At 37.2% G+C, this 23,986-nt stretch overlaps 1 protein-coding gene across 1 annotated transcript; it reads left to right on the forward strand.

The window, feature by feature from the left end:
- Positions 1-3,042: 3,042 nt before the first annotated feature.
- Positions 3,043-23,729, forward strand: LOC107600079 (ATPase family AAA domain-containing protein 2B-like). Its single transcript, XM_016291868.1, has 4 exons — positions 3,043-3,467; positions 3,943-4,049; positions 16,660-16,788; positions 20,584-23,729. Exons 1-4 carry the CDS (start codon positions 3,095-3,097, stop codon positions 20,626-20,628), a joined length of 654 nt encoding a protein of 217 aa, XP_016147354.1. The 5' UTR covers positions 3,043-3,094; the 3' UTR covers positions 20,629-23,729.
- Positions 23,730-23,986: the final 257 nt, after the last annotated feature.

Consider the following 23,986-nt stretch of genomic DNA (forward strand, 5'->3'; position numbering starts at 1 on the left):
CGTACATGTATGTCAGTTTGGACTGCTGTGGTTGCTGTCGCTGAAGTTTGATGCCTTACATATGCTAATATGCAACAGACTGAATCTGTTGTGCAGCTAAAGCATTATACCCAAAATGTACCCAAAAACCTTACGATTAAGAGTTGATATTTATCAAAGCAGAAATGACACGTATTGCGTGTCTTTGTGTACTTGTAACATTACATACACAAGCACTGTATGTTATGTTAGTCACTTTGTTTGTTGCTTTGTTAGTTCCTTTGCTCTGTTTCGTTACGTTACGTTAATGACGTACATAACATATAACAAAATGACTAACCTAACATAACCGTTATACAATACAATAAAATATAATTAAAAAGTACAGTAACATAACAAAGATGTTGTGTTGGTCATTATATGTTAGGTTAGGTCAAGTTGTTAGGTTAAGTTAGTCACTTTGTTTTATGTTATGTTAGCCATTCTATTTAGAGATGCACCGATCGATCGGCCAGGGATCGGAATCGGCCGATTTTCCTCATGGATCGGATCGGTCAGTCTCACTTCTTTCCGATTCCAAGCCGATCCGTTTCGTTATCAGCGGCACAGGCAATAACGTCAGCCGCGCATTCTCGCTCTCTTCTCTCCGACGACCCCTTCTCTCTCACACACACGTCTCATTCGCTCCGGTTAAATAGTGCTTGTATTGCGCATTATTTTAGTCATTCCCACAGGTTTCGAACTTACACCAAAAGCGCGCACCACCACTGATCTATATTAGTGGAGCGCACAAGCCACGCTCAGTCTCAAACAGCTTGTGAGCCACAAATACCAAAATGAGTGGCTAACTGCGCTAAAACGTTCAAATACATACAAAATTATGTCACAATACCCGTCTTAGCTAGTATCCAGTTAAACACAGTCAGTTTTGGAACTTTAAATATTTGAGAAAGAGAACGCATGTTGTGTAACATTATATTGGGTCCGTGGATAAACTCTTAAAGGGACCGCAGTCCAATATACCTGCTGCTGTCTGTCATGTTAATCAAAGAACAAAAGACAAAGAAAATCCCTTTCTGCTCTTGACTGAATACGTTTTATAACTTTATTGGTAAGCATAAATCTGTATTTAATATTTACAATGAAGACTACAGAAATTAAAGTAATCAAATGTACAATAACACTGGATGTTATTTTACATTTGATTACTTTAATTTCTGTAGTATTTCTTACCTGAATAAAATCTTACTTAACCTGAAAAACTTAGTTTCATAGCTCTCTTTATTCTATTGCATTTATTTGTGCTGTTGTTTGCAATTTTTTTATTTGTTCTTATTTTATTACTGACTTTTTACTTGTTTTTTAATGAAAATATGTATATAAGCATATTGTATATGTTGTCAATTATAGTTCTTAGAAAGAAAATCGGAATCGGCAAAAATCGGTATCGGCAGATCACACTAACAAAAAAAATCGGAACCGGCCAAGAAAATTGCAATCGGTGCATCTCTAATTCTGTTAGGTTAGGTTGTTAGGTTAGTCACTTTGTTTTATGGTATGTTAGTCATTTTAAATTAGGTTAGGTAGTTAGGTTAGTATTTTGTTATATTAGGCTAGTTTGTTTTATTTTATGTTTGGTTAGCAGCTGTTTTATGTTGTTTATCTGTTATATTAGGTTACGTTTGGTTAGTCACTTTGTTTTATGTCATGTTATTTTATTATGTTATGTTAGTCACTGTGTCATATTAGAATATGTTAGGTTAGACAATTTTTGTTATTTTATGTTAGGTTATGTTATGTTAGTCACTTTGTTTTTTATGTTATAATGTTAGGTTAGTCACTGATTTATTTTTATTTTTAATTTTTTGACTAACCTTACATAACAAGAAGTGGCTAACCAGTGACTAACCTAATATAGAACGTCTAACAATAACAAACTTGCGATTTTAATCTTCAAATTATTTTCCTTTTTGATTGAAAGAAAACTGCAAATATTGCGAATGTTGTTTTGTGTTGTTCCCTTTTAATCTAAAATTTTAGGTTAGGTTATGTTGTTCACTTCATGTTAGTTTAGCCACTTTGTTTGATGTTATGTTAGTCACTTTTAATCTAAAATATTAAGCGAGTTTTATGTTAGTATAAGTTAGTTTATCCATTTCTAATTAAAAACAGTCAATACTGTGAGTGATAAACAGACCCATCAAAGTAGAACATATGTTCTGATACAAGTGCCATCCACAAAAATTGCACAAATAGCTTTTTCTTTAATGCAAAAAAAAGAAAAGAATTACAAGATTAATCATGATTATTTGTTTTAATCTCTTTTTTTCCCCTTCAGTTTAATAGGTTTACAAAACAAAGTCAAGATCTGCGTAGCACCTGAAGTACACATGTCCAGTCTTAGACTGCTGTTACAGCAGAAGGTACAGACCGTAAAAGCCCAACTGTTGAACTCGAGGCCTGTTAGGCCAGGCTAGTGCTATGAATCCAGCAGAGGAACGTGTGGAATGAAACCTTTTCAAGTTTACAGCAATAGACCTTTAGTCTCTTCACGCTGAAGTTTTTACTACATTTTTTTGAAAATGGAAAAGCTTTTTTCTCAGCCTATTTTTCGCTTATGCTCCACTCTGTTGCTTCTCTCTCTATCCATATGTTGGCAATCTCCAAGGTCCTTCTTTTTCTCTCTTCCACTCGCTTGTTCCCTCTCTCCCACACCTCACTCGATCACTCTGATTACATCCAAAGGGAGCACCAAGTGTTTCGCAATCAACCTCTCCGATAAAAAAACTAAAACAAAAAAAACCTGTTGTATTTAGAATAGGAGGGGTGTTGTGGGAATCCATTATTGTGAGTGGAGTGTGACTACTCATTCACTGAAAGCCCAATAGGAAACACCAGCAGCCGGTGGAGGAAAATTAGCCCAATCCTTTCGGGCTCTGATATATGGCTCACATCTGGGCTGACGTCCATTGTTTTCAATTACAACTTTAAGCATGGCCTCCTGCGTGCCAAAAAATGCTCCCCCTCTGTTTTTTTTTCTCCATAACACCCCTTTCGTGCTGCAGCGGTGCAAGGTGACGCCTGTCTCACCCAGGATGAGTCGTCCTGTGATGCCATGGAGCTCCATCCTGACAAGCAACCACTCCAGGCCAACGGACACGTCCTCTCCACGGAGGAGGAGAATTCCTCTGAGCCAACGGCCACTCGGGACCCTCAGGGCGAGAAGGAGCCCATCAAGGCCCACTTGGAGGAGGCTTCCAGCAGTAAGGAGGTCGAGACGGTCCCCGCTCCTCAAGAGTGTGTGAATGGAAATGAATCTATGGACAGTGTGTACAGTGAGGCTCTTGATAAAGAAACAGACGTAGACTCTATTAAAAAAGATGCACTTGAGGTGGAGCATATGGAGCCTTCTGCCCCAGAATGCAATGCAAAGGAGAATGCAACATCAGCGGAGGGGATGGCATCTGATGGCAACCATGAAACAGAAGGTATGGTGTGTTAAGATTTCACAAATACCGAAGTATTAACTAAACATATATTTTCAAGCATTTAAAATGTTAATGCACTCAATTTAGAGATGCAGAACACGGCAATAAGCATAATCATATATAATTCTCTCACGTATTTAAATGTAATTAAATAAATAACTGCCCGAAATAACATTTTAGACTTACCAGATGTGCATAAACATGCAGGACAGATGAATAATTCCTAGTATTGATAGTCAACTGTACGGTTAATCACAGTTTGGAGAAAAATGCTGTTTTTGGACTTCAAAACACCATCTGTTTGTGAGCGTTTCTCCTGCCGAGAGTTAAATGCACCAACAGAAACACCCTGCGGACTCGTCTCTTTGTGTTCGTCTGCAGACGTGCTTGTCCTTCACCAGGTGTTGTCCGTTTCTAGTGTGATGCGTGCGCAGGTTTGTTTTTTCCATAGTGTGACTTTGCTTAATTTTAAAAGGTTCATCAAAAGGGAAGCACAAGTCAAACGAGTCGGCCGTCGGACTCGAAGAGACTGTGGAACTTCTGCCACCTCCAGCTCTCGTGGTTGACCACCAGCGGCTCAAGGTGAGATGAATATTATTATTCTTAAGAACTAAAATGTGTTTTAATACTTTTTTCATGAAATTATAATCCAATGAAAATTATAATATATTTCCACCTCTGAAACCAGTATCATAACCCACATCAAAAGTTGATGCGTTGGAAATGCGTTTTTCTGCTGTTTGTGATTATCTTTAGTAATTGTTCAGAAGTAGCATACATCCATAAGCACATCCCATAAGCTCTCTGCGCACATTAGTGTACTGTAGCTGTGCTGTAATATACCAATCTCAGAAGGAGGGAAATCACTCCAATCATCAAGTCGTTTTGGAAGGAAACTCATCAGTGTGGAGGCTGCTTCATCATCATCATCATTAGGCTGTTTAGGCCATTTTTGGAGGTATTCATTCACTCTCATTCGCTGAGTCATTCATTTCCATTTAATTATTTGCTATCGAGTTCATCAAATTAGGGAGGCAATCATCGATTTTGTTTCTCCTCTTACGAGCACATTTGAGCTTTAGTTCCACTCTAGATAGCACCAGTGCTTCTTTTAACAAGGTCATCTTCTTCAAAAGGGTGTTTATAGAAGGGAAAACTAGTTTACATACTGCACTTCTACACTGTATACAGCCTATTTATTTGTTTATTTATAATAGCTATTATTTATGCAACCTTTCCACCACTTAATAAAAAAGGTAATTTAAACTTTTTATCTCACTATTCAGATTTTCTTTCTCAGAATCGTGTGATATCAACTTGCAATTGCGAGACAAAAAGTCAAAATTGTGAGTTTATATCTTGCAATTCATAGAAAAAAGTCAGATTTGCAGCATTCTGAGTTTATTTCTCACAATTCTGAGTTTATATCTTTGAGTTTATATCTATATTAAAAGTCAGAATTGAGGGGAAAAAAGTCATAGTTGTGAGAAGTTACAATTATCTTTTTTTTTTTTATCCCGTTTTTTAATACAATTTTTTTTATCTATTATTATTATTAGTTCCCTTTCAGTCGGTCACTCTCGACGTCACGTCGGAGGACCGACGAAATTGGGATCTCGCTTAGAGGGACCAATCTACTTCGAGTGTAAACTAAACGAGCCAATGCACATTGGCATGCGATTATTGCATCCAGCTGCTGCTGATCACAGCGTGAGTATAAGTAGGCAGCAGGTGCAGCGCATATTCAGCTTTTCGCTGAGGAGCCGAGCCGGTGACCCGGCCGCTCAGCGGTGGTACAGGAGCTGTGGCGACGGGACGTGACGTCTCCGTTCCCTCCTTCAGGGAACGAGGGTTACATACGTAACAGAGACGTTCCCTTTCAGTCGGTCACTCTCGACGTCACGTCGGAGGACCGACGAAATTGGGATCTCGCTTAGAGGGACCAATCTACTTCGAGTGTAAACTAAACGAGCCAATGCACATTGGCATGCGATTATTGCATCCAGCTGCTGCTGATCACAGCGTGAGTATAAGTAGGCAGCAGGTGCAGCGCATATTCAGCTTTTCGCTGAGGAGCCGAGCCGGTGACCCGGCCGCTCAGCGGTGGTACAGGAGCTGTGGCGACGGGACGTGACGTCTCCGTTCCCTCCTTCAGGGAACGAGGGTTACATACGTAACAGAGACGTTCCCTTTCAGTCGGTCACTCTCGACGTCACGTCGGAGGACCGACGAAATTGGGATCTCGCTTAGAGGGACCAATCTACTTCGAGTGTAAACTAAACGAGCCAATGCACATTGGCATGCGATTATTGCATCCAGCTGCTGCTGATCACAGCGTGAGTATAAGTAGGCAGCAGGTGCAGCGCATATTCAGCTTTTCGCTGAGGAGCCGAGCCGGTGACCCGGCCGCTCAGCGGTGGTACAGGAGCTGTGGCGACGGGACGTGACGTCTCCGTTCCCTCCTTCAGGGAACGAGGGTTACATACGTAACAGAGACGTTCCCTTTCAGTCGGTCACTCTCGACGTCACGTCGGAGGACCGACGAAATTGGGATCTCGCTTAGAGGGACCAATCTACTTCGAGTGTAAACTAAACGAGCCAATGCACATTGGCATGCGATTATTGCATCCAGCTGCTGCTGATCACAGCGTGAGTATAAGTAGGCAGCAGGTGCAGCGCATATTCAGCTTTTCGCTGAGGAGCCGAGCCGGTGACCCGGCCGCTCAGCGGTGGTACAGGAGCTGTGGCGACGGGACGTGACGTCTCCGTTCCCTCCTTCAGGGAACGAGGGTTACATACGTAACAGAGACGTTCCCTTTCAGTCGGTCACTCTCGACGTCACGTCGGAGGACCGACGAAATTGGGATCTCGCTTAGAGGGACCAATCTACTTCGAGTGTAAACTAAACGAGCCAATGCACATTGGCATGCGATTATTGCATCCAGCTGCTGCTGATCACAGCGTGAGTATAAGTAGGCAGCAGGTGCAGCGCATATTCAGCTTTTCGCTGAGGAGCCGAGCCGGTGACCCGGCCGCTCAGCGGTGGTACAGGAGCTGTGGCGACGGGACGTGACGTCTCCGTTCCCTCCTTCAGGGAACGAGGGTTACATACGTAACAGAGACGTTCCCTTTCAGTCGGTCACTCTCGACGTCACGTCGGAGGACCGACGAAATTGGGATCTCGCTTAGAGGGACCAATCTACTTCGAGTGTAAACTAAACGAGCCAATGCACATTGGCATGCGATTATTGCATCCAGCTGCTGCTGATCACAGCGTGAGTATAAGTAGGCAGCAGGTGCAGCGCATATTCAGCTTTTCGCTGAGGAGCCGAGCCGGTGACCCGGCCGCTCAGCGGTGGTACAGGAGCTGTGGCGACGGGACGTGACGTCTCCGTTCCCTCCTTCAGGGAACGAGGGTTACATACGTAACAGAGACGTTCCCTTTCAGTCGGTCACTCTCGACGTCACGTCGGAGGACCGACGAAATTGGGATCTCGCTTAGAGGGACCAATCTACTTCGAGTGTAAACTAAACGAGCCAATGCACATTGGCATGCGATTATTGCATCCAGCTGCTGCTGATCACAGCGTGAGTATAAGTAGGCAGCAGGTGCAGCGCATATTCAGCTTTTCGCTGAGGAGCCGAGCCGGTGACCCGGCCGCTCAGCGGTGGTACAGGAGCTGTGGCGACGGGACGTGACGTCTCCGTTCCCTCCTTCAGGGAACGAGGGTTACATACGTAACCGAGACGTTTCAAAATGGTATATGAAACATCATATTAATAATGATTATGTATTTTTATTTATTATTGTTATTATTACTGTAAATTTTTCATTTGCATTTGAAACAGTATCTTAAAGGGGTGGTTCATTGCGATTTCACTTTTTTAACGTTAGTTAGTGTGTAATGTTGCTGTTTGAGCATACACAATATCTGCAAAGTTACGAAGCTGAAAGTTCAATGCAAATGGAGATATAGTCTTTTAAAATTCTGGCAGTTTAATGCCTACAAAAACGGCTGGTAGGGACTACAATAACTAATCAGAGCCCATCGCCTATTTCTGAGGGAGGTGCTTCATAAAAGAAGGAAATGATCAGCGCTTTTCTCAGAGAAGGGACAGAGCGGTGTGGAATAAAGGTCAATTATGTGAAAAATAATGCATTTTTTAAAAGACGAAGCATTAACACACGTTAGACTGCACCCCATAAACACAGTCAAGCCTAGAAAAATACCAGTGAACCACCCCTTTAAGCTACATACTCTCTATCATTCAGTAAGCTTTAGTTTTTAGTAGTTTCAGTGAGTTGTATTAGGGCTGCACAATTAATCAAAATTAAATCGCAAAGGCGATGAAATGCGATTAGGCAGAAGCTGCGATTGTCATGCGTATCTTTCAGTGAAGCACAGTTCTGTGATCAGTAGTAAATCTCCATCCGAAGGCCAGAGGGCACTCTTGAAAATCCAAATATGCCCGAAGAAGAAATCCAGGAAAAGCCAATCGCAGCTGAATAAATTGAATATTTAACTGCTTTCATTGGTTCAACATGACTAATAAACACGACTACGGCAATATATGGTTTATCTGAGTTCTTATTATTATAATTTTCATCATAATGAAGTGTATCTATAATGAAATGCTAATCGACATAGCCTTTATCACTGCTTAGAATACAATGAAATAGTGTGTGCCTTAATTATTCTGTGTAAGAAGACACATCATCTCACAGAAGGATTTATTTCAAACACTCGACTGACGTTATGAAGTGAGTTTGGAGTAAAAACATGTTATTAAATGTAGTATGTTCACGTGCTCTCAGATGGAGCAGCATCCACTACACAGAGCCCTAGTTCACTGAGAATATACGCAAACAGATATCATTATCGTGAACGATTTTGTAAATTTCATAATCCTATGATTATATCGTCTGCGATTATGAACGCCATTTTGCGTAGCTTGTCAGAGAACTACGGCTCTGTGTAGTAAATGCTGCTCCACCTGAAAGCAGGTAATGGAGATTTACTACTAATCACAGAACTGGCTTTACTGACAAAATGTGCATGACAATCGCGATTAATCGCGTTCGATTAATCATGCAGCCCTAAGTTGTATTTAATTTTCCGATGAGAAATAAATAATGCAATAATTAAAAACTAAATAGTATCCTATTTATTTTACTCTAATTTACTCTGTTTAATTTTTCCAGTCCAATCAAATAATGAATATAAATTATTTTTAAAAAATCATAGTTAATATTATGTCATTTATCACAGTTAAAATGGAAGATGGAGTCACATTGCATTTTGGGATATAGTACTCCTTTAAGTGTGCTTGTGTTATATAGTATGCAGTTTTGCAAATGTAGTATGCTATTTCTAGTAGACGTAGTAAAGTAGTATGGCATTCGAAACACGGCCTTAATTTGACTTCATATGCTGCACATCCTGTTTGCTAACTAGCGAGTGAAATGTGTGAGACTTACACTTTCAAAACAGCAAATGGCAGGCGTGCTGAGTTTTCTTCTCACCAGCACCAAAGTACCAACTGTAGTGCTCAGACTGATGATAGCAGCATCTGAAGAAGAGACGACGCAGTCAGCTCTATCGCATGACGGCACGCGACACACCCCACCACCACATCATCTGTCACACCATCATCACTGAAAACCCTCTCCCTGAGGACTCCTTACATGGCTTGCCGGCCGCTGGGCTGTGCGAAGCGATGGGGTGCACGTGTGGCACTAATCCGCCGGCTTATTTGTTCATTTACCGAGAAAAGGCTGATATCTTTAAGAAACAGATCGTGAAGTGACGGATGCTGTGAATAATTGCTTTTTCATCCCTGGCTTATGGAACAAATTGAATTGCCGTTGAAGTGGGGTGAGAGTTGCCATTTAAGTGGGTATCTCCTGTTTGGGGTGGCAAAATGCCTGACACATTAGAAATGAAAAGTGGGCTGTTTTCCTGTGCTTCATTCATATTCATTGACTGGAGATGCGCTCATTACTATTGACATTTTTGCAGCGCAGCACGGCCCTCAAATAGATTTGGAATTAAAGGGCCGTCACAGGAAACTATGAGCTTCATCTTGCCTTGGTGCTTTTTTGCATTGCAAGAAGCCAGCATCACATCATGTGTCAGTGTTTGGATGCATAACAACGCTGAATTTAAAGACCACAGAGCATCGAAAAACCACACAAGTTGAGCCTGGAGATTTGGAAGGGTTGTATTCTCCCTAGATCTTTAATGTGATCATGGCCATTTGGATCCATCGCTCAACTAGAAGACATGCTTGTCTAAGTCTGCCTTTGCCTTGGACACAGCAGAAGGTTTTATCCTCACGTTTAATGTTTTCTTAAAAGCATGCTTATTATAGCATGTCAAGCTTCATGTCTACTGTTCTCATGACCAAAGAGATTGGTCCGTTTTCAGTCTGACATGTTCCCTGTTTGTTTTTCTAGCTGGGTGAATCTCAGGAAACCTGTCAAGAACGTGTCTGGTGTACTTTTTACAGCAACATCAAACAAAGAAATAAGAAGTTATAATATGCTTAAAGAAAATGAGGCGTATTTAATGGATACTTTTGTATTGTGGTATTAATTTATTATTTAAATGTAATTTTTTTTTCTCCCCAATTCTCATGTATTATCTTATGTGCTATTTAAATCATTTATTTATACAGTACATGTTAGCTTTTTATTTTAATATATCTATTTTAGGGGAAAAAATTTATTATATGGTGTATTCTAAGTATCTTAATTTTGGGGTGAAATGTGATGTTTTTGTGACATTCACCCATGTAATTGATGTATTATTTTCTTGCATTTATTTATTGCTTGCTTTTATGCATTTATGACTATTTGTGGGGAATATGGGAAACAATGAATAAATAAATAAAAGTATATTAATAATGTAATATTAGTAATGTAATATAAGACAGAACAACAACAAAAAAACAGGAAACAAACTTTGCAGTAATGATGCAATATATATTTACTATCTAATTAAATAATATAGTTAGTGTGTGTGTGTGTGTATGTATGTGTCTTTTGCTTTTGTAATATATTAAAAATATATTTTCATGAGATTTAACTAGCTTTAGATGCGTGTTCAAATTGCTTGCAAATTGTCTAAATGAGCTCAGTATTGTCAATATAAGTAATTCAGTTAAACTTGATAATTGTGCCTATTTATATTTACCTGATTTTAGCAGTTTATTCTTCAGAGAGCTTTTTCAGTCCGTTTTTACTTCTGCTCTCTCAGCAATACCGAATGTTTAAGTGTGAAGAGAGCTCAAATAAATTAGCTCTTGACTGAACTGATGGAAAACACATGCCAGGAAATAGATCTTGCCAACTTGCAACATATACTTTGCTATGCTAGAGCGTTAGCCAAACATAAACGCATGCTATGCTAGGGTACCGTTCACCCAAACTTAAACGTGCTTGTGCATGTGTTTGATATATTTGACCAAACTTACAAAGCTGAGAATTACACTCGATCCAGACAGAAGGAAAAGGTGTTTATAGAACGTCTGTCTTAATATGTGAGAAATGATGCTAGTCGTCTTTATTTAGACACTGATGACGAGGCATTATGCCATTTATGTGCTAATGAGCTATGGTGGGGCCATTGTTTCTGTTATGATTCATTGTACAAAAATTCATCTACAAAAATAGATGCATGAGCATTACAAAGAAACCACATGAAAATGTCACGCCAGTTTGACGATATCTCTGCTTTACTGCTACTGTCACTGAAAATGACAACACGAGACGCAAACATGTAATTGGTTCTGATTGGCCGAACCCTAACTCTTGTTTTAGAACAAGAGTTCGAGATTTGACATTTTGGGCAGCACATCAGACTGTGTAAGACATTGTTATATTTGGCAGGTCAAACCTGAAGTCTGTTTTTTATTTTTTATTTTACTTTTTTAGTAGCTACCACTTGGCCAAATTTGGTTGATACGTGTCACATTAAGCCCAGAGGTTATTGATTTTATGTCAAACATAATGTCAGTAGCTCAAACGTCGGGTTGATGTTGCAAAGACTCTTAATCCTGTAAAGCCTGATATGACAAAATAGTCAGAAAAAAAAAAAATATATATATATATATATATATATTTGTTTTTTTCAAATGGAACAGTTTCCTGCACTTTGACAAAATATATATATATATTTTTAAAACGTTTGCTTGTGTGTTTTTTTTTGTTAAGTATCATTTCATACATCAGACTTCAATGGCTTGTACACTGATATTGGGGGAATATGGAGCTCAGAATTAAGGAGAAAAAAAACATCTCTGTATTCAGATGCCCGAAAGGAGCAAAAATATGCAATTTGGTGCAGTTGCTGATATTTATATGGCTGAAAAGTAAGCTGAAATTCTGATATCTTGTAAATTAATGAGATCTTTATAACAGTATAACAGACTATTTGCATAAAATACATATACATATCAGTTGTCACTCTATATCTCCCAATAATACTGTATGTATTTATTTATTTATTATATAAGATGGTATTTAAATGCTTAGTTTTATGATTAAATCTAAAGTTTTAATAGTGGGGGCAAAACATGCAATGCAGTGTAGGACAATGATGAGAGATTAACAAATAAATGTTCCATAAAAGCCTATATGATATTGAAATATTACTAACAATATTATCGTTATATTTTATAAAAATCAGTCAAAATTAAAAATAAAAAAAGACTTGTGAACCAAGACCTGAAGGTGGACATTTTTACAATTATATTAAAAGTCTTTTACTTGCTAAAAAAAATATAAACTATCAATCAGGGGACAGAAGGCAGGAATGTTTTGATCCTTAGAAATGTGAGGCGTTATAGGGTTAACACAACAAAAATATTTTAGTCCTTATGCTTGTCATCTATATTCAATGTTTTTTTGTTTTTTATGTATTCTTATTTTAATTTGCATTTTGGTCATTTTGTCTACAATTAAGAGAAACATTAGAACCAGTGGTGCCATTTTTTTTTAGACCACACTACATTTGTACAGTTTCTAACACAAAGCTTTCTTATACTGTAGCTTCAGAGGACCTGGAATACATTGCACTGGTTGCATGGGACTACTTTTATGGTGCTTTTTTTGTGCTTTTCATTTCTGGGTGAACTATTCTTTTAATATCTGTGCTCTAAAGTCTGCTTTTCTTTAGGAATAAAAGAAAACTCTTTGCCATCGCAGTGTGAAATAGTAATATCACCCAGTGCAGCACAATACAGCCTTATGTCTCAAATTGATCTCAGAGGTTTAATTTTGCACAGTTCATCCTGTGGATCTTCCACAGCAGTTGCATCACTTCTTCCACATCTCTGACTTGACCATTTCAGCTTTCAGTTTGTCTTAATAGAATGTATTATACATGTTCTGTAGCTGGATCACATGAGAGATTCGTATCAAAATTAAAAACAGGCAAGTGTACTTCTCTTTCTCTGAACATTTCTACCTTAATCACAGCCCGTCTAAATCTAGCTCGCAAAATCTGAATGTATCTTAGAAAATTGGACTAAATTATTTAACATGATTTATTATTTAACATTATAACTTATAGCCCTCAGTTATAAGAATACTACAGTATTGGTTTTATCATTTAATGCTTTTAAATCTGATGTTATTCAGGTAAATTATATTTGTGTATGTGTGTGTATATAATAATTTAAATGACATCAGGTTTAAAAGCATTGTGTTCAGTGTTCATAAAACAGATATTACATATATTAAGTATTTTATTGTTATATAAAAGTAAAACTTTTTTTTTCTTTGTGGCATAACTTTTCAGCCGTTTTTTTAAGCAAAGCAGTTTAGAGAAAATCAATATTTATTGCAACATATGTCAGTCTTGACCTTCCTCAAGCAGACTAATGTTTTCTCTCTCTTTTTTTTTTTTTAAATCTAGTTTGTTTTGCATTTTTACATTGCAAACTATTTATAACTTTCTGACCTTTGTGTATCTGTGTAGGCTGGTGAAGCAATGCTTCATCCAGCAGTTACTGCAATATTTGTACTTTTAAATACAAATTTAATACTGATATATCTTTGGGTGTTATTTGTATGTAGGGGAACCTGTGATTTTCTTGAAAACTTTATAGAATAAAATGTTTTCGGGGCTGTAACTGTGAAAATGTAAATCTTTGTTTTTATAAAAAAATTATGCATGTTATTTTTATGTAATCATAATACATAATATGTATATAGGGCCTAAAATTAACACTCGGCTTTGGCGAGTATATGAAACTGTGTCAGTCGCCAAATGGCCGGTAACGTTTTTCTAAATTCTAACAGTGCAATGTTGTGAGAGCATAAACGTGAACAACGCTCTGTACAGTTGACGGGTCAGTGCTGCTTCATCACAAAAGTGTAAGCCTTTGCAATATAAATATTCAAGAGCTAGAACACATGAAAGGAGACATGTTATACTCGCGCTGAGTGAGAAGTTTAAACATCCGAAGCCCCGGCCTGAAAGAGCTCTGCTTCCTTCCTGCGCTTGAACAGATAAATTCACACAAAATTGTCAAAAATGCCCGTCTTTGTGAGTATCCTAGTAAAGTAGTTGTTTCTTAAGTGAACATGAACAGCTGAAAAAGAAACCGAACACGAACCGCGCACGACGCAATGTGTCAAGACAATAGAACCCATTATAATCAGTGATATTGTCTGCACTGGATGCGGCGCGACATGACAAATCCCCGAAATTAAGCGGATTCCCCGTTCTATTTCTGAAATAGTCCAAGAAGATGCACTTTGTCGCATCTTCAAGCTGCTGCGGTGTAGACATGGTGTTAAATTGATAGACACAGAATTCCAATAATCCTGCTGTTGATCAAAGAAAATTGGACAAAGAAAAAAACAATCACTCACTGCTCTTGAACTTTAAAAAAGATATAAAGACTATAGTGTTATTCTCTGTGAGTATCCTAGTAAAGTAGTTGTTTCTTAAGTGAACATGAACAGCTGAAAAAGAAACCGAACACGAACCGCGCACGACGCAATGTGTCAAGACAATAGAACCCATTATAATCAGTGATATTGTCTGCACTGGATGCAGCGCGACATGACAAATCCCCGAAATTAAGCGGATTCCCCGTTCTATTTCTGAAATAGTCCAAGAAGATGCGCTTTGTCGCATCTTCAAGCTGCTGCGGTGTAGACATGGTGTTAAATTGATAGACACAGAATTCCAATAATCCTGCTGTTGATCAAAGAAAAAAACAATCACTCACTGCTCTTGAACTTTAAAAAAGATATAAAGACTATAGTGTTATTTGTTTAGCATAATTTATTACATTTCTGTAGGCTACCTGAAAATCACTGTTAGACCTGCCTGAAATGCACCGTTTCTATTTGTATCTTTTTTGTATAGTAGGCTATGTTGTGCTATTGCTTGTAATTTGATTTGCTCTTATTTTACAACTGACTATTTGCTAGTCTTTAAAAATGTAGATAGCATAGAAATATAATGCTGATATAAAATGCTGACAATCAGTTAGTGCTAATCTACAAGTAATATAACAAATTTACCACACTTTATGGACTAATAATGTGTTTGTGTAATGTCATGGTGAAAAAAATATGATATGATAGCTAAGGACACAATTGCGTGAACATGTATACTGTATATAATGTTGGACAAATTTTATATTTTTATAGTGAGTATAATTGAATTCTGAATTATTTTCCAAGCCAGAAATTGCCGTTTTTGTGTTTATAAAATAACTATTAATTTTCCAGTAATCACAAACTGATTTGTTGGTCAGAAACTGTGGAAAACCAGAATTATTATGCTTTTGTGTTATCCATTCAGACAGTTGTTGCAATTTTACACACCGAAAGGATCTGGAGATAATTGAAATGATAGTATTTTGGAGAACTGGCTTAAGCATGTTGAGCATGGTTCTATTCATAGAAAGTTGAGTTGTGGCTGTGATGAGCTGGATTTGGCACCTGTGAGGTTTCCTCCAAATTGCATTAGCTGTCCGCTCCCAATTCTATCACTGCATGTTTGTAGCGCGGTCTCTGCAAACTAAAACAATGTCATTAAGCTTCAACTTCAAATTAAGCCTCTTCAAGACTGTTCCAAACACCACAGTCATTTTCCAGCAGCGCAGCAAACCGCAGGACGCACATTCATCAGCGGCTTTAATGCTTGGCTGAAATGTTATTTATTAGCAGGTGCAGGTCAAACTTCCCCACGAACGAGAGACCGACTGTGCTGCTCGTATGTCAGCATGAACCTTACAAAAATGCTTGATGTGTGTGTGTATTTGAGGATTATATGTGATTCATTCATTACCTCACTTCCAGATGCCTCCTTTAGAGCCAGATCTTACTTACAAAAATTACTCATTCAAGTGTTAAGTGCTTTTCCCTCCAAAAAAAAAAGGAAACCCATTATGTTAGTGGCATTATTCCTGCCATTAACAAATCAAATACTAATAAGCAGCACTGAGCTAAGGATATTACTTCTGCATTGGCAAATCTTGCAATGTTTCAAATGTAATCATACCTTTGAACAGTATGCTTCCTTTGTAAGCAGTAGTTAATCCAAAAAATCAAAATGCTCATTATTTACTCATCCTCATGTCATTCCAAACTCATGGAGCGCAACAGGTGACATTCTAAAGACCTGACGTGGTTTTCCATACAGTTACAATGAAGTTTTCAAGCAAATACAGAGACAAAAGCACTATCAAAATTGATAGTCTTCTGTAGCTTTGTGTAGAAACAGATTAAAAATTAAGTTGTTTTCCACTGATCATTTTGTTGTTAACTGCTGCGAGGGGTGGAATCAGTGAGTTGAACTGAAGAACCAGATCAGTCCAATTCAAATGAATCACTAGTTTTATGAACCTAATCAAATGATTCATTGAAAAAATTCAAACAATTCTTTCATGAACTTCTCTTATGAACTCATTTGAGTCTTTTCCTCACACAAAGCTGTGATATGACTTCAGATGACTAGAAATAAGCTCACGAGTCATATAAACTACCTTCATGATGATTTTGTGTTGTTTTTGAGGTTTGAAAGCTTCACTCCATGTTTATTGAAATTGCATGGAAAAGAGCTTTAATTTCCGCTACACAGGTTTGGAATGACATTAACTTGAGTAAATGATGGCAGAAATGTCTTTTTTTGAGACAGAATTAATTATGTCTAATCATGTCTTTCAGGCTCTGTTGGAGAAGGTGGTTGTGAAAAGTGACGGCTTTAGTGTGGATCTTCTGGAGAGAGTTTACTCAGTGCTCAGCCAGTGTATTTACCAGCACCGCAGAGACTACGACAAGACCCGTCTGATAGAGGTTGACACACACACACACACACACACACACACACACAGAAACACAGATCAATATGATGTTCAAGTCAGAAGTTGTCAGAGAGAGCTTTATTGCAAAGAATTTGTTTTGATGGCAGCAGCTTCCAGTACACAGAAACAACACCACCACACAGATAATAAAAAATAAAGATACACGTGTGTGTGTGTGTGTGTGTGTGTGTGTGTGTGTGTGTGTGTGTGTATATATATATGGTTTTGTGTGGTAATTGTACCACATGTTAGCAGGCAAACCACTTTCACTAGATAATTTATTAACATTATTTATTTGATTTTGATATGCAAGCTCAGACCACATTAAATTTTAATTTATTTTGTGTGCTAATGTGAAACATAAATACATCTATTTGATTTTTATTTTATTTTTCAATATTTCTATTGTATGTTTGAATTTATGGGCATTTCTGTTGACTTTTGTGCTATAATTTTATTTATTTTATGCTGTGTGCTTTTTTCAAACTTATAAATACATCTGTTTTATTTATTTGATTTGAGATACAAGCCCATACCTTATTTTGTTTTATTTTATTTTATAATATTTTATGTGCTGATGTAAAACTTAAAAAATCATACATTTTATTTTATTATTATTATTTATTTATATATATATTTCTTCAGCATGCTCGATTTTCTGTGCATTTTTGTTGAATCTCTTATCTTATCTTATCTTAGCCTAAACTGAAGCAAAACCAGTTATAAACTATGGATTAGACTATAAAAATTCTTAAACATGTTTTAGTACTTCTGTATTTCTTTTTCCATTTATTTGTTGTAATAATTGCTGAGCGAGTGGAATACTGAATTAAAATGATCCCTCTATTAACTAGTAGCTCTATACTGACTAATGACTCGTAATGTTCAGTTCAGTCATGTGTCGTTTGTGTGACAGCAGCTCAGAGGAGATGGATACACAGTGACTGAACATGGCACACTGAACAACTGCTGTGTGTTTAAATTACGCCGGCGCACCGATGGTGGAGAGCTCTCGCATGGCCTCGTGGGAAATTATGTGCGCTGTTCTCAAATACAATAGTAATGGTAGCTGCCCAGCAGAAACAGATTAGAATTGCTCCAAGGAATTGTGGCCGGCGCGACTAAAGGCTAATTTGCATGTTGTGTACCAATTCCTCTTTGAGAGGACCCTAATGGAGTCGTATTTATTAATTCCAGTATGATTCGCAATCGAGACCATCTGGAAAAGCTGTATGTGCTTAGATTTTAATTCGCTGGTCTCCGTCAGATTGTAGGATCTTTTGCAGCCGGTGGACTGGAGCGGAGATCCGCAGAGGATCTGCAGAGGATAGCGGAAATTGGACATTATTTTGTTAATTGTTCACATATTGTACTGTGCCATAAGAGTTTAATTGTTAGCTGCACTTTGACCTGAATAAGAATGACAATGTCAAATAAAAAGTCCAGAGTCCTAACTAGACGCAATGTGACAGTCGATTACATGGTTATTGTTTTTGTAATGTTACACTGGGTTGTTCCGCCCACAGTGGAATCTCATTGGTCTAAAATTCCACTTTACATAGCTGTTAAAGGGATAGTTCACCCAAAAATTAAACTTCTGTCATTATTCACTCACCCTAATATCGATCAAAACTGGTTTCTTGAAAGTCATAAAAGCACAAAAGGAGAAATATCTATAAGAGGATGTTCTCACTGCACTTTTTCATACAATAAAAGACTCTACAGCTGTCAAGCAAGGTTAGATTTTTAATTAATTGTATCAACACCAAGCTAGCTTTATATAAACAAATTATATGGCGTACATTTATGGTGCTTTTTTTGTCCTAAGCAACTCTTGGTCACCATCCCCTTTATTGTTTGGAAGAGAGCAGCTCGGACACTCTGCTAAATGTCTCCTTTTGTGTTCAATGGAAGAAAAAAGTCAAGCAATTTTTGAAAAACATGAGGGTGAATAAATGTCAATGTACATTTTGGGGTGAACTGTCCATTTAAATACCAATTATTTTTGGATTTTGTCACTGTGTGGAAGAAAATTTTTTTATGTTTTTTTTATTTTTATTTTTATTATTTTATGTTGGAAACATGTCACATCATTAGGACATGGAGTAAAAATAGACCAGAAACTTCTTTCCAACCCAAACTCTGATAGCTGATCACCTTTGAGTTAGTCCCTTTTTACATGAAATGACTTTGTCCTCTGTCCTACATTTGACTGCTTCATGTTCTGCCATGATGGTTGAATTATTCATGATTTTACTGCTGGCATTTTGATAGCGAGATTATTACAAAGTAATTACATATATAAATGTATATATTAGGGATGCACGATACTGAATTTTTGCCGATATGCCGATAATTTTCAACTAATTTTGACCGATATGTTTGAATTTTGGTTCGTTTTTAACAAGAACTTATTTGTTAGAATTAAATAAACAATAATGAAGTTAATTTATAATTGCAGTGCACTGAATATTTGAAAATAACTATAAATGAACTATATATCACTGCATTTTTTTTTCAGAAAGATGCAGTGGTAACGTTAACATTTTATTTTATGATTTAACATTTATAAATGGTCTAAATCAAAAGAGTTGTAAAAATTCTGAAAATCTTTTAGAACTCATAATTTGTTTAAAAATATATAACATATTACACATTAATGAATAAATCAGTATAAAATTATTTATATTAAGCGTCATGTTTGTGGGGTTTTTTTTTGTACATGTAAGCTATAGCTTCTGACCTTTAAATCAAAACATACTCATGATTTTATGGCATCAATTACTGCTTTATTTAATCAGAATCAGTCTTAATATTATTTGTGTATTTTGCTTTCATTTTATTAGAAGTAGGCCAACAGCGCTCCTTACGGAATTAAAACTCCTTACTTAAGCAGGCTTTAGGACCTGGGGGAGGCCGTCACTGCTGCCACTGCACGTGCTATTACTGTTTACTCTATCATACACCGAACGCGTCATTCTTTGTGCTTTCTCAGTTTAAATTCAGCGATCCAAAACAGTGAATCTAATCACCATTCAGGCAAAACTTTGATTCATGAATGAGCCACACTGCTGACGTGATCTAATTGCTAGCACACTCTGAGCGCATGTGAGTTAATGTATTCCTCTTATCGGCAAGACATATCGGCATAATTTTGCATATCGGGCCGATGCCGATATTTATATTTAAAGCCGTTATCGGCCGATTCCGATATTGGTCCGATAATCTCGTGCATCCCTAATACACACACACACACACACACACATATATATATAATATATATATGTATATTTACATATGTACGTACATTTTTAATATAATAAATAAATATATATATATATATATATATTTTTTTTTTTTTTTCTATAAATATTGCAAAAAAAAAAATGTATCAGGGTTTCCACAAAAATATAAAGTTTTCAACATTGATAAGAAATTGAGAATGATTTCTGAAGGATCATGTGACACAAGTGCAGCCTTGGTGATCATAAGAGACTTTTCAAAAACATTACAAAATCTTACTGGCCACAAACTTTTGAACTGTAGTGTATAGAAAATGTAAGATTTTTTATATTTAAGCTGATACTTAAAATGAAATCCAATCTAATCCAAATAATGGCCTTCAAAGCTTTGTTTGAAGTTCTTCTGGGTTTCATTTGCAAAACACATCCAATAAAATGGTGTATAAAGACAGGTGTATAAAATAACCATGTGATAATGTTTGATTGGGTCCACTTTTAACAAAATATGCAATTAACAATGTGGTTTTCTGTCTTTTGATTTGCAGGCGATGGAGAAGTTGAACATTTCGAAACATTCCTGTAATGAATAGAGGGCTTTCAGAGAGAAACGTGATCGGAGAGTCTTTTGATACAAGAGGGAGAGGCCAGCGTTCTGAGCCAAGTCCTTAACGCAGAGCAGGTCTGGACGCCTCGGTCTCAAATAACAGCAGGAAGGGGAAAAAAGGTGCAGACATTAGAAACAAAGACTTACAGAGGCGACCTTGGTGCTATCATCTCAGGTACCTGAAACAGAACCAAACACAAAAACTCCTGGAGGTTTCCTTTTTAATCGTTTCGTTTTTGTACTTGCTTACATGCCAATTGATCGTTCTTGGTGCTATTGGGTGCTATTGTTTTATCTTTTTTTTTTCGTCTGCTGCTCCTTGTTCTCATAAATAAGCAAACAAAACACAAACAAACTACATAATAAAAGATTGTGTGATGTCACAAAGCAACCTCAGCCTCCGTCTACTGGAAGCAAACACCCACACACATAAACAGATTCTCACCAGCAGTGGCAAACTGTATATGGATGGTGTGATGCCCTACAGCTCGAGTCAGCTGGTCGTTTACTGTGGAAATAAACTACATCGCCCTCTTTCTACATCCACCCTGATGTCACACCTTGTCACCACTGGGATTATCAACACTTTTTAGCCACATAGAGATACTCTTGTTGGGAAAAAAAAACAACACATTTTGTAGGGACGTCTAGAGTTGTTTTCTACTGGATGTTAATTGTAAGATTTGCAAGGATTCTGTATTGTAAACCAACTTTTTCTTGTGACAAATGAGACTGTGTTCTCTTATTTAGACTATACTATTTGTAGAAACCAACAAAACTAAGCGGACAGATTTTGATTAAAATAGATCTTTTGGAGAGAAATTGTATTATTTTAGACCCATCGCATATTTCCCCCCTTGGAATAGTTCATGGGCTTTTTTAACTTTAATTTTTGGGCTTTTTTTCTGGTTTAACTGGATTTACGAGTAGATATCTGGAGATTGCACTGCCTAGCATGTGCCTTAACCTTTGAGATAGGCTGAAAAACATAGCTGAATATTGACTATCGATGTTTATGGACAAGCCGCAGGGCTACAAACCAATAAAAATGTGGGGTATGTTGTGCTTAATTGTTTGCCAATCTCTTCTCAAGTCACCAAGCAACATCTGCATGGTTTGAGAGTCACGTTGCTCTGTCATACATTGTGGCTTTCTTTTGCCATCCATTTGTATCGTAACATCACATATTGGAGTAAAAATAACAGTGATGTTTTGGTATGCAAGCGTTGAAGTTAAAATGGCAGTCTAGGCAGTGCTGAATTTTTGAACATAAAGCATTACTGTATTTTTGTTGTATTTTTTTTATTTTCTGTGTGACCTTTCCATTGTGTTAACTTGTGCGGTCTAATATTAGCTGTCGCATTAATAACTTGATTTCCATCAATTTTGGCATTGTGTAAGTAGCATTAACTGAGTTCTCCCTCTCAACTTTTGTTAACTCTCAGCTTTATAAAGAACGTTGATCCAAGTTCAAGAGTCCTCGTGACCTTGTCTAGGATTCGGTGCTATAAAAACAGAAAAAAAGGAAAATAACACTTTTTAAGACATATGCAAAAGAAAGGAAAAACAAACAAACTAGCTGTTAGCTTTGGACTACTGCAGTGCGTGTGAGAGACAGAACCACAGCTACCTCAGCAAGTTGTTTTCATGCGAAGAGACAAAAGTAATGACCTGTTTACTGACAAACAGTATTTGTTGACCTCTGTAATATCACTGCGCCCTTTAGAAATTCAAGCTAAGGTACTGGATCACCTCTCCGACATGAGTGCGTCATGTGGCTGCTGCAGTAATCCTCTGCTTTGTTAGCATTTTTGCATTATATTTAGTTTTTTGGGTTGTTCTGCATTTGAGCCGAGAAAAGAAATGGCATTGTAATATAGCTGAAATGTTATTTACTGTATAGTTCGGTTTTTCTACGTGCATCCCATGATTTACATTTTATTGGCCATGTTTGTGTTTCTTCAGTCCATGTCATGATCGTTTCTGAATTCACGGTCGCATTTTCCTTCATGCTATTGCCTGTCCATTTGATATTTATACAATTATAAAAACGTCGTCATATGTTCAACATTTTGTTCAACCGAAACTAATTGGGAAAAGTTGTTACATGAAATTTGTGCCGAGACACAATGTAGCACATTTTTTGTAGCAGGTGTTGCACGACGTTCAGAAACGGGGTTTACTGGTCTCAGGTCTCTGCTACATTAATATTTATTCCATAAGGGTGGAGATGATGGTGGCTATGATGCTTTTTAATTTTTAAATATTATTGTAGAGGATGAGGGGGAGGTTCATGCGGCTAATGTGCATTTTCGGGTCCCTCTTCGTCACCTGTTGTACCATCAACAACATGCGTAACTGGTGTAGTGTTGTAGAAACTACTGTAATGCTGACCAATTTGTTCTTAAATTTATCTGAGGAAAAATGAGCTTTAGTTGATGCCAGTTCACAAGACATACCCTATTTTGCATGGCTAATTGATAGCAAAATGTAATTGGCCCTGAATCAAACAGTATGTAATGTGGTCGGTGCGTAGCGTGGAAATGAAATTTCACATTTAGAAGCACCATTAATATATTTTTTAGAAAATTAACTCCTAAATCCGGCATTAAAAATATTACAACGTGGACATGAAAGTCGGTATTGTTCTATATGTTTGACTAAAAGTTAAAGTTCATTTCCTTTAGTTGATCAGAATCTAATTCAGATTATTTGACTGATGGTAGGAAGTCCATAGAACAATAGCATTTTGCTTTAAGTAGGTAAATAAGACCCACCCACTAAACTCCTTTGTTTTTGGTGTAATAAGTCCATATGTTTCTCAAGTTGGTGCTCAATGTTGGAGATTTTTTTTAGCAACTGATGGCTTTAGTTTAATCCCCATTTAATCAGTAGATATATTTCCCTTAATGAGTTACAAGTTTGAGGGAATTTTGTTTTTGCATAATACCAGAATTTCTGTCCCTTTTATTTTTACTACTACAAATCAAAACCACACACTGTTCTGTCCTTCCCTGCAGTCCTTTTGTGAAATGATATATTTACTGTAATTTCTGAAATAAACTGCTGTGATATACTTGAATAAAAGGTGCAAATTGAAGTCGTTCTAGTGTTTCAATTTCAATCTGAATCCTGAGTTGTAATAAGGGTTACGGCACATTTTGGATGGTGTGCTGCGTTCATAAATTGGAAAATTTAAATGGCATATAGCGCATGGTTCTGGATGAGTGTAAGATTGACCAATAAAAAAAAAAAGCTAATTTTCACTCACAAATAACTTACATTTGTTGACTTATAAAAGTATTCAGCTTTGCCACTACACCTCTACAGTTGCTCCAAATATT

This window comes from Sinocyclocheilus grahami, unplaced genomic scaffold (genome assembly GCF_001515645.1).
Source record: "Sinocyclocheilus grahami isolate Dianchi unplaced genomic scaffold, SAMN03320097.WGS_v1.1 scaffold277.1, whole genome shotgun sequence".
Classification (NCBI taxonomy): domain Eukaryota; kingdom Metazoa; phylum Chordata; class Actinopteri; order Cypriniformes; family Cyprinidae; genus Sinocyclocheilus; species Sinocyclocheilus grahami.